General features: G+C 42.9%; 2 protein-coding genes across 2 annotated transcripts in view; one reads left to right on the top strand and one right to left on the bottom strand.

Annotated features, from left to right (window-relative positions):
- The window catches only part of ADGRG2 (adhesion G protein-coupled receptor G2), a 104,760-nt gene that overhangs the window by 48,347 nt on the left and 44,222 nt on the right, over positions 1-12,191 (bottom strand). Inside the window, exons 4-11 of the mRNA XM_074967783.1 lie at positions 11,690-11,722; positions 7,465-7,512; positions 7,336-7,362; positions 7,030-7,068; positions 1,666-1,707; positions 744-788; positions 607-639; positions 299-337 (exon numbers count right to left, since the gene is read on the bottom strand). Of these exons, the coding sequence (XP_074823884.1) occupies positions 299-337; positions 607-639; positions 744-788; positions 1,666-1,707; positions 7,030-7,068; positions 7,336-7,362; positions 7,465-7,512; positions 11,690-11,722 (306 nt within the window). The remainder of the gene's footprint in view (positions 1-298; positions 338-606; positions 640-743; positions 789-1,665; positions 1,708-7,029; positions 7,069-7,335; positions 7,363-7,464; positions 7,513-11,689; positions 11,723-12,191) is intronic.
- Positions 2,316-3,978, top strand: LOC141987922 (uncharacterized). The gene is made up of 2 exons (XM_074953758.1): positions 2,316-2,868; positions 3,458-3,978. The coding sequence occupies exons 1-2, from the start codon at positions 2,316-2,318 to the stop codon at positions 3,976-3,978; spliced, it is 1,074 nt and encodes a 357-aa protein (XP_074809859.1).

The following is a 12,191-nucleotide window of genomic DNA, read 5'->3' on the forward strand; positions in this document are numbered from 1 at the left end:
CCAAGGCTGGGTTACTTTAAGGGAACTGTGTTTTTGGCTTCTGGGTAACAAGTAAGATATTGTAGTCAGATATTGTTGCTGGCTTGGTAAATCTAAGTATCAGAATAACCACCAGTTTTGGGGATTGTCTGTCTCATTCTTTGCAGTTTGCCCTAATTGAGTAATCTCAGCGTGGCTCCACTGGGACCTTGGTCACAGCAATCTTACTGAATTCACTGTTCAACACAGAACCAGCATTCCTACATAGTTTCTAAAATACAAAAAATGGAGAAAAATACTATGTAAAGATAAGCATTACCTGTCTGGTTTGGCTCCGGCCATACACTTAAAGTTCTATCTAAAAAGGAAAGGAGTTTCTTTTGATTAACAGTATCATATGAATTTTATATTTTAAAAACTCTATCAATGCAAACTTAATGAAGGGGGGTGGCTAACCAGCCAATATGATAAACATTTTTAAGGTTGTGAAAATAATGATCATGGGCCAAATTTAACACTAGTTTAAACAAGTACAACCTTACTGAATATAAGAGAGTTTTATCTCTTACACCAGATCTGAATTTGGCTCTCATTCTAAACTTTGTATTTATGTAAAATAATTCTCACCTTCGTCACTTGTTCTTTCTAGTGAAGTTGTATCTGAGTAATAGAACAAAAATAGAAAAAAGTTAAAATGTTCACAATAAAAAGGTAAGACATAAGCTAAATACATCAAAATATGAGAAATGTTAAGAAAATCTTGCCTGAAGCATTAATGGGGTAGGTGATAAAAGTAACGATTGAGGATTCTGCAGCAAAATAAATTAAAATAGAGAAGCATAACATTAGTGCTTAAATTTTTGTTTGTAAGAAAATGTGGGCAGATTTTTAAGCTTACTATGCCCACAACTGGGGACAGAATTTCAAAAAGTTAAGACTCCAGTTTAGGCACCTGAAGGAAGTAGCCAGATTTTCAAAAATACCTAGAACCCACTGAGAACAAGAGGTGCTGAATACTTTTGAACATTTGAATGAGTGATTGAATGGGGACTGCTGGTAACTGAGCTTTTTTTGAAAATTTTGTCCTTGGATATTTGCCCCATGTATAGCAGATTAGTCTGGTACAGCCTGCCCAGTAGCTATGAACTTCCCCACCATTCTTCTACTGAAGCTGTGACAGCCCTACCAGTCTAGTCCTGTGACTCTCTTGCAAAGATTACCAATTGTTCTGAATTGTGGTAAATTATGTGTAACATGGTCATATAATTGTCCATTGTTCCTAGCCATTTTTGCTAAAAATTGAAAAAGGATGCATATAATTGCTTCAGCTATATACATAAAATAGAAGAAAATGTATCCATAGAAGCAGGAACAGAGAAAGCCAATGTTGAGGCGAAAATTTTTATCAAACACAAGTTGGGAAATTCAGATAAAACTGTAACATTAAATCCATTTATTTCAGTTACTCAATGTTTTATGAAAGGATCCTGTAGGTTTACAATCTCAGTTCTCATGTATATACACAATGAAATCATATGAACTTGGCCCACAGTAAGACTAATTACTAATGTGAAATACAATATTAAAAAAATAATATTGAAAATATTAGAACATAGACTCCCACAGCTCATAAACCACGCTGTTATGCCACTCAAAATACAATTTAACAGCAATATACAGCCTTACCTACTGTTGTGGAGAAGTTAAATTCAGGGATATTAGTAGTTTCTGTAGAAAAAATAAATAAATTAAATATAAGAATTTCTGATAACAAGCCAATATAATACTGATCACTTAAATGAGCTGCCAGGTCTCGTTCCCATGTTTATTTCAGACTCTCCTCCTGTTTGCCCTAGCATTAATCCATAATAACTTCTTATAAAAGATGATTGAGTTACTTCAGAATAAAACTTTTGCAAGTGAAAGGAGAATTAGCTCATTTGTCTCTAAGCCCTGGTCTACACTAGGACTTTAGGTCGAATTTAGCAGCGTTAAATCGATGTAAACCTGCACCCGTCCACACAATGAAGCCCTTTATTTCGACTTAAAGGGCTCTTAAAATCGATTTCCTTACTTCACCCCTGACAAGTGGATTAGCGCTTAAATCGGCCTTGCCGGGTCAAATTTGGGGAACTGTGGACACAATTCGACGGTATTGGCCTCCGGGAGCTATCCCAGAGTGCTCCATTGTGACCGCTCTGGACAGCACTCTCAACTCAGATGCACTGGCCAGGTAGACAGGAAAAGAACCGCGAACTTTTGAATCTCATTTCCTGTTTGACCAGCGTGGCAAGCTGCAGGTGACCATGCAGAGCTCATCAGCAGACGTGACCATGATGGAGTCCCAGAATCGCAAAAGAGCTCCAGCATGGACTGAACGGGAGGTACGGGATCTGATCGCTGTATGGGGAGAAGAATCCGTGCTATCAGAACTCCGTTCCAGTTTTCGAAATGCCAAAACCTTTGTCAAAATCTCCCAGGCCATGAAGGACAGAGGCCATAACAGGGACCCGAAGCAGTGCCGCGTGAAACTGAAGGAGCTGAGGCAAGCCTACCAGAAAACCAGAGAGGCGAACGGCCGCTCCGGGTCAGAGCCCCAAACATGCCGCTTCTATGATGAGCTGCATGCCATTTTAGGGGGTTCAGCCACCACTACCCCAGCCGTGTTGTTTGACTCCTTCAATGGAGATGGAGGCAACACGGAAGCAGGTTTTGGGGACGAAGAAGATGATGATGATGATGAGGTTGTAGACAGCTCACAGCAAGCAAGCGGAGAAACCGGTTTTCCCGACAGCCAGGAACTGTTTCTCACCCTGGACCTGGAGCCAGTACCCCCCGAACCCACCCAAGGTTGCCTCCTGGACCCAGCAGGCGGAGAAGGGACCTCCGGTGAGTGTACCTTTTAAAATACTATACATGGTTTAAAAGCAAGCATGTGAAAGGATTACTTTGCCCTGGCATTCGCGGCTCTCCTGGATGTACTCCCAAAGCCTTTGCAAAAGGTTTCTGGGGAGGGCAGCCTTATTGCGTCCTCCATGGTAGGACACTTTACCACTCCAGGCCAGTAACACGTACTCGGGAATCATTGTACAACAAAGCATTGCAGTGTATGTTTGCTGGCGTTCAAACAACATCCGTTCTTTATCTCTCTGTGTTATCCTCAGGAGAGTGAGAAATCATTCATGGTCACGTGGTTGAAATAGGGTGCTTTTCTTCAGGGGACACTCAGAGGAGCCCGTTCCTGCTGGGCTGTTTGCCTATGGCTGAACAGAAATGTTCCCCGCGGTTAGCCAGAGGGAGGAGGGAGGGTTGAGGGGGTAGCCACACGGTGCGGGGAGGCAAAATGCGACCTTGTAACGAAAGCACATATGCTATATATGTAATGTTAACAGCAAGGTTTACCCTGAAAGAGTGTAGCCACTGTTCTATAAAATGTGTCTTTTTAAATACCGCTGTCCCTTTTTTTTTCCTCCACCAGCTGCATGTGTTTCAAGGATCACAGGATCTTCTCCTTCCCAGATGCTAGTGAAGATTAGAAAGAAAAAAAAACGCACTCGTGATGAAATGTTCTCTGAGCTCATGCTGTCCTCCCACACTGACAGAGTACAGACGAATGCGTGGAGGCTGACAATGTCAGAGTGCAGGAAAGCACAAAATGACTGGGAGGAGAAGTGGCGGGCTGAAGAAAGTAAGTGGCGGGCTGAAGACAGGGCTGAAGCTCAAACGTGGTGGCAGTGTGATGAGAGGAGGCAGGATTCAATGCTGAGGCTGCTGGAGGATCAAACCAGTATGCTCCAGTGTATGGTTGAGCTGCAGCAAAGGCAGCTGGAGCACAGACTGCCACTACAGCCCCTGTGTAACCAACCGCCCTCCTCACCAAGTTCCATAGCCTCCTCACCCAGACGCCCAAGAACGCGGTGGGGGGGCCTCCGGCCAACCAGCCACTCCACCACAGAGGATTGCCCAAAAAACAGAAGGCTGGCATTCAATAAATTTTAAACTTGTAAACTTTTAAAGTGCTGTGTGGCATTTTCCTTCCCTCCTCCACCACCCCTCCTGGGCTACCTTGGTAGTTATCCCCCCGTTTGTCTGATGAATGAATAAAGAATGCATGAATGTGAAGCAACAATGACTTTATTGCCTCTGCAAGTGGTGATCGAAGGGAGGAGGGGAGGGTGGTTAGCTTACAGGGAAGTAGAGTGAACCAAGGGGCGGGGGGTTTCATCAAGGAGAAACAAACAGAACTTTCACACCGTAGCCTGGCCAGTCATGAAACTGGTTTTCAAAGCTTCTCTGATACGTACCGCGCCCTCCTGTGCTCTTCTAACCGCCCTGGTGTCTGGCTGCGCGTAACCAGCAGCCAGGCGATTTGCCTCAACCTCCCACCCCGCCATAAACGTCTCCCCCTTACTCTCACAGATATTGTGGAGCGCACAGCAAGTAGTAATAACAGTGGGAATATTGGTTTCGCTGAGGTCTAAGCGAGTCAGTAAACTGCACCAGCATGCCTTTAAACGTCCAAATGCACATTCTACCACCATTCTGCACTTGCTCAGCCTGTAGTTGAACAGCTCCTGACTACTGTCCAGGCTGCCTGTGTACGGCTTCATGAGCCATGGCATTAAGGGGTAGGCTGGGTCCCCAAGGATAACTATAGGCATTTCAACATCCCCAACAGTTATTTTCTGGTCTGGGAATAAAGTCCTTTCCTGCAGCTTTTGAAACAGACCAGAGTTCCTGAAGATGCGAGCGTCATGTACCTTTCCCGGCCATCCCACGTTGATGTCAGTGAAACATCCCTTGTGATCCACCAGAGCTTGCAGCACTATTGAAAAGTACCCTTTGCGGTTTATGTACTCACCGGCTTGGTGCTCCGGTGCCAAGATAGGGATATGGGTTCCGTCCATGGCCCCACCACAGTTAGGGAATCCCATTGCAGCAAAGCCATCCATTATGACCTGCACATTTCCCAGGGTCACTACCCTTGATATCAGCAGATCTTTGATTGCGTGGGCTACTTGCATCAGAGCAGCCCCCACAGTAGATTTGCCCACTCCAAATTGATTCCCAACTGACCGGTAGCTGTCTGGCATTGCAAGCTTCCACAGGGCTATCACCACTCGCTTCTCAACTGTGAGGGCTGCTCTCATCTTGGTATTCATGCGCTTCAGGGCAGGGGAAAGCAAGTCACAAAGTTCCATGAAAGTGCCCTTACGCATGTGAAAGTTTCGCAGCCACTGGGAATCGTCCCAGACCTGCAACACTATGCGGTCCCACCAGGCTGTGCTTGTTTCCCGAGCCCAGAATCGGCTTTCCACAACATGAACCTGCCCCATTAGCACCATGATGCATGCATTGGCAGGGCCCATGCTTTCAGAGAAATCTGTGTCCATGTCCTGATCACTCACATGACCGCGCTGATGTCGCCTCCTTGCCCGGTATCGCTCTGCCAGGTTCTGGTGCTGCATATACTGCTGGATAATGCGTGTGGTGTTTAATGTGCTCCTAATTGCCAAAGTGAGCTGAGCGGCCTCCATGCTTGCCTTGGTATGGCGTCCGCACAGAAAAAAGGCGCGGAACGATTGTCTGCCGTTGCTCTGACGGAGGGAGGGGTGACTGACGACACGGCTTACAGGGTTGGCTTCAGGGAGCTAAAATCCACAAAGGGGGTGGCTTTACATCAATGAGTATTTCAGGCAGGACTTCACGGAGGGTTCCAATAAGAAATGGTGCACCTAAGTTATTGTTCTTATTGGAACAAGGAGGTTAGTCTGGCCTCTGATTGATACATGGCTAGATTTACCTCGCTGCACCTTCTCTGTGAGTGACTGCAGTGTGACCTAGAGGAATGAGTCCCCTAGATCGGGGAGGGGGGAAGCAAATGAGTACAAAACAAATCTGGTCTATTTCTTGTTTTGATCCACTCCATCTATCTTTTACATCTTTGGCTGGCAGCAGACGGTGCAGAAGGACTCCAAGCCATCCATATCTCATGGCTGCTCGGCAGAAGACGGTGCAGTAGGACTGCTAGCCATCCTCATCTCTTGCCTGCCTGGCAGAAGATGGTACAGTAGGACTGCTAGCAATCCGTATCGCCTGCCTGCTCACCATAAGATGGTTCAATAGGACTGACTGCAGGACTAAAGAGAATGACCTGGTCAAGTCACTCCAAATTTAGTCCCTGCGCCCATGTCTGCCCAGGCGCTCCTGGCCGACATGGCCAGGAGCACCTCGGACATGATGATGACGGCTACCAGTCGTATTGTACCCTCTGCTGCCACAAGGCAATGGGTTGCTGCTACTGTGTAGCAATGCAGTACCGCGTCTGCCAGCACCCAGGAGACATACGGTGACGGTTACCTGAGCGGGCTCCATGCTTGCCGTGGTATGGCGTCTGCACAGGTAACTCAGGAAAAAAGGTGCAAAACGATTGTCTGCCCTTGCTTTCACGGAGGGAGGGAAGGAACAGGGGCCTGATGATATGTACCCAGAACCACCCGCGACAATGTTTTAGCCCCATCAGGCATTGGGATCTCAACCCAGAATTCCAATGGGCAGCGGTAACTGCGGGAACTGTGGGATAGCTACCCACAGTGCAACGCTCCGGAAGTCGACTCTAGCCTCGGTACTGTGGAAGCACTCCGCCGAGTTAATGCACTTAATGCACTTAGAGCATTTTCTGTGGGGACACACACACTCGAATATATAAAACCGATTTCTAAAAAACCGACTTCTATAAATTCGACCTAATTTCGTAGTGTAGACATACCCTAAGTTCAGAGATCAGGGGAGTGGGTAAATGATGCCCTTCTTGTCTGGAACATTACTGACACAATTTAAACCATGAAATGTGTGCCCATATACCACAGTAATAGACAAAATACAAATGTGAATAATGAATGTGTTGGATATTTAATAATAATTCAAAAATATTTTAAGTAGTTTTAGCAAATGCACTAAATTCACTTTTCAAACAGAACCAATAGCCCTAAATATTTTCTAATATACAAATTAATAATAAAAAAACCCTCCATAAAAATAAGCATGTACCTGTATGGTTTGGCTTTGGCAACACATTTAAAGTTCTGTCTGAAAGGGAAAGGAGTATATTTTGGATAACTGTAAAATATTAATTTAACAGTTTTTTAAAAAACTCAACCAGTGCAACCTTACCTGTGGGGTGGCTAAACACCCAGTATAATAAACCTTTTTTCAAACTTCAAAGCTGGCCAAATTTAGCCCTGGTTTATACAAGCTCAAACCTATTGAACACAATGGAGTTTTGTCTGCTTATACCACGTCTGAATTTGGCCTTAATTCTACAGTTTTTATTTGGGTAATACATATCATTCTCACCTGCAGTGCTTGTATCTGAACTTGTAGCTGAAAAATACAACAAAAATATACAAAAATTATAAAAATGACAAAATAAAAAGTAAAACTTAAGCTAAATAGATCTAGATATGAGAAATATTAATTTCTTGCCTGAAGCATTGATGGGGTAGGTGATAAAAGTAACAATAGAGGATTCTGCTGGAAAAAAGAGAAAAGAAAATAGACAAACATAAAGTTAGTGCTTTATTAAATTATTTTCTTCTAAGATTGTCAGGGCCAGAGTTTCAAACTCTCAAGACCAGTAAATGGGGACAGAATTTCAAAAAGCTAAACCTCCAATTTAAGCACCTAAAAAAAGTGGCCAGATTTTCAGAAATACTGAGTATACATTGAGAACAATGGGTGTTGAATACTTTTGAAAATCTGAATGAATTACTGAATGGGAGATGGTGGTAACTGAGTTCTTTTGAAAATTTTGCGGTTGGTGTTTTTAGTACTCATGAAAGACAGAGATTAGTCTGGTACTGACTGGCCAGTAGCAACGAACTTCCTCACCTTTCTTCTGTTTCAACTCAACCTTGAGTTGTGATAGCCCTGCCAGTCTAGTCCTGTGACTTTGTTAAGCAAAGATCACCAATTTTATGGAAATATAGAAAACTGTATGTAATATGAAATATCTATTTTGCCTCAAATTAGCTGGTCTTGCTAAAAATGAAAAGGAAGTAAATAAATGTTTTAGCTACACACATGAAACAAAAGAAAACTATATCAATACAAGCAGGAACAAAGAAATGCAGGGAAAAATCAGGAATGTATGCAGCAACTTATTCTTCAATGTACACAGTTAAAATGTCTTTTCCCACATTGCAATACAAGAGTAAATAGTGTTCAAAGGGCAGTGTAGCTCAGAGGACAATGTAGCTCAGGTACAACTGGTGATATCTCAATGATTACTTTGAAGGGCTCTACACAACTGCTTGTCAGTGTGCCAGTAGACACCAGTAATATGATTTTTTCTGAACGGCTTCCTAACAAGGTGATTTGTCATCACAGAAACAAACCTGGTTCCCATCTATTGAACTGTAATACCACTTAGTGGGAAGACCCATGAAACTGCTACAAGATCTATTACAGAATTATTAACAAATTCAACCTCAAAGCCTGGTGAGGGTATACCACAGAGTGGAGAGCATGCTTGAAATTTGCAAGTCAGGTTCTATGGCATGTGTACATTAATACACATTGTATTTGACTGTGATTTTTCTTTTAATTTAAAAAGGAAAAAAAAACTCTACAGTTCTTTCCTATCTGTTAGCGATAAAACCAGTAAGTCATGATTCTTCTACTTGAATTATGGCCAAAAAAATTCTCACTCTATTACTCATGGCTTTTAACTATGAGTTACAGGTGTGAGTCAGGTTCTTTGGCATTGTAACCTGAAATTCAAGGAAGAAAAGGAAATGCCCCTCAATGCTAACAATAAAATGCACATACTCTGTAATACAGCCTTTATAAGAGTCATCTCAACACAATCACAAAGAAAACTTGTTTTGCTCTATATTTGTCCCTGGTTAACTCTCAATGGGTAGGAATTCTCAGACTTTTTATTCTCTTAACAGAGAGATTCTTGGCCACTGTTTAGTCTATTTCCCATCCTAGGCGTTCTTGGCTTGAATCTCCCTTTACACGTGTAAAACTACAGTGAAAACATAGAGTTAAAATAGACGTAAGTGAGAGGAAAATCAGGCCCTACATCATCTACATTTAAGGATTACGAAAGAAAGGAAAAACATATATTTTCTAAGACAAATGCAAAAAAAAATTATGCAAAAATGAGCATAAGCCTGTTTGGTTTGACTCAGGCAACTCACTTAACGTTCTGGAAGGGAAGTTTTGTTTTGTTTTAATAGAACATTAATTTAATATTACAACAAATGCACTCTTCCAGGCATCTTTGGTACCTTATTTCAAGTGCAGATACTTCATATTAGGTAAAAAAAAATTCTCTGGATAATGACAGTAATTTCATTGTATGTCATTTCTATAAAATATAATTTTGTACACTAAATGGGAATTGTTCTTCAATTTGCTGGAAAGGGCAGAATATATCCTTATGCATTAAATTGTTGTTACAAAATGGGTCAAATATTCTTTTTAGATGTTATTTTCTGCTAATTTCTGAGGAAGATAATCGGACCTCTTTCAGAGTAGCAGCCGTGTTAGTCTGTATCCGCAAAAAGAACAGGAGTACTTGTGGCACCTTAGAGACTAACAAATTTATTTGAGCATAAGCTTTCATGAGTTACAGCTACATCCGATGAAGTGAGCAATCTGACATCTGTACCTAATGCCACACTTCCACCTTTGCTTCTCTCCTCAAACAAAGTTTCTTCTAATGTCATCTGGCAATGGAGCACAAACCAAAAATGCAATAATTCTATAACTCGGGATGGCATATATTTTGTTCCCATTTTACCTAAAGTATTATTTACAGTATAGAGCCACCTCCATAAAAACAGACTTTGTTTCTTCAGCTTCTAATATGACTCCTCTAACCAGTGTCAAAAATTTCTGGCATTTATTATCCTCTGGTAAAGTATATAAAAAAAAAAGAGGCCCAACCCACATTACAAAATATTAGAGAGACAAGGTGGGTGAGGCAATATCTTTGACTGGACCACCTTCTGCTAGTGAGAGAGACAAACTTTTGAATTACACAAAGCTCTTCTTCAGGTCTCAAAACATGACAGACATCTGTAAATGATCGAGTGATGTCAAACTAATAGCTTCACTATATGCAAAAGGCATCTCTGACTGTCAACCAGCTAGGGTTAGGTACTATTAATAATAAGTGTGACTATGGTGAGATTATTTTTACATTTGTTTGGTACTTGGAAGAATTGTGTATTGCCAGCTATGGTAAGTGAAGTCTTCCCTTTATTCTCAGAACAGATACACTGCTATGTTTATCTGCAATGTGTCTGAACCTCATCTTCTTGTGGGACTACCAGCAGGTGAGCGAAGATAGATAAAGCTTTCCTGGGGCCCTGGGCCAGAGCAAGAGGGGGAGGCCCCTCCCCACCCCTTCCACCTTCAGCCCTGCCCATGGCCCCACATCTTTCTGTCCCTTCCCTGGGGCCCACCCCTGTTCCACTCAGGGTCTCCTCCATTCCACCCCCCCCCCAACCTGTTTGCTACTTTCTGCCCCCCTCACTGCGGCCCCAAAACCAGAAAAGCTCTGTCCACCTGCCACAGCCCCAGGCCACACCAGGGAGTCAAAGCTCCCGCAGCCCTGAGGCCATGACAGATAGCGAGCACTTCTCCAGTCCTAGGGCCGCAGCAGGGGTCCCAGTGCTGGGGCTTTCCCCGCTGCCCCCCTGGCTTCTGCCAGGGTTGGAGAATGCTGGGGGCTTCTCCCGCTGCCCTCTGGCTTCTGCCAGGGAGTGGGGTTGGGGCACAGGGACTTTCCCCTCCCTGCCCGCCTGGTGGCCGGTTCCGGGACCCCCAGTTGGCCGGGGCCCCTGGGCACGGCCCCATAGGCCCAGCGGCTAATCCACCACTGCAAGTGAGACAGGCTTGTTCAATCCCTTTACCAGTTCAATCCTTGGCCTGCACTGATGCTACCAAGAAGGATGTCAATCACAGCAAACCGAAGTGATTTTTATGATCTATTCAATTGTCCAGAAAGAAGTCACATAAGCCAGGGCATGGCAGTCACATGCTAATGCCTTTTTAACATTACTCAGGTAGGTCGGATTGGAACCAGGGATCTAGAGGTGAAAGGCTCTATATTATTTTACCATCAGTACTAAGCAGTCCATTCCATCCTTCCTCTGATGACTTATGTTCATAAGTCACTCAGAGTATGTTTACACCACATCTGGGAGCAAACCTCCCAGTTCAGGTCTACAGACTCATGCTAGAACCCTAGAAATAGCTGTGGAGACATTGCTTTGACACTGTGTCCTGGGCTGGAGACCAGGCTATTTTTAGCTCACTAGCGCTAGCCCCACTAGCACAAATCTATGCTATCTCCCAAATGCAGTGTGGGCATTACTTGGGAGCTTTTAAAAAGCCAACCCTTCATTCTCACAACTCCAAATTCCAATGTAATCATAACTACGGAATTGCTAAATCGCTGCTAGCAAAGTGGGGTCCTGGTCCTTGACTCAGGCTCCTAGTGCTATGGTAATACAAATAATAAATAAAATAATAACAAAATACTTTGAGGTTTTGAAAAATTGTCCTAAGGCAAAGTTCAGCACTGGTTAAAAACACACCGAACCTCACTAAACACAATGGAGTTTTGTCTGCTTACATCAGGTCTGAATTTGTCCCCAGTTCTACAGTTTGTAGTGGGTAGAATAATTCTCACCTGAAGTGCTTGTCTTTTCTAATGACGTTGTATCTGTGAAAGAAATATAAACAATAATAATAAAAAGTAATAAAAAATAAAATAAAATAAATAAAACATAGGGTAGATACATCTAGATATCAGATATGTTAATAAAAATCTTGCCTGAAGCGTTAATAGAGTAGGTGATAAAAATACCAATAGCTGATTCTGCCAAAGGGGAAAAAGGTTTGGGAAGAGGCATAAAATTAGTGCTTTCATTTTTTTGTGAGAATCTGGGACCAGATTTTCAATTGCTCATCACCTATAACTCAGGACAGAACTACAAGAGCTCAAGATCCAATTTAAGTACCTAGAAATGGCCACTTTTTCAAAAATATTCAATACCCAGCAGCTGACATTCAGAACAATAGATGTTGAGCACTTTTAGACAGCTGGCCACTGATTAAGTGCCTGACTTGAAGTTGTTAGTAGCTGAGCTCTTTTGATAATTTTGTCCTTGGCTTTGTTTAGTACTCATAAA

Source organism: Natator depressus, chromosome 1, assembly GCF_965152275.1.
Source record: "Natator depressus isolate rNatDep1 chromosome 1, rNatDep2.hap1, whole genome shotgun sequence".
In the NCBI taxonomy this organism is placed as follows: Eukaryota; Metazoa; Chordata; order Testudines; family Cheloniidae; genus Natator; species Natator depressus.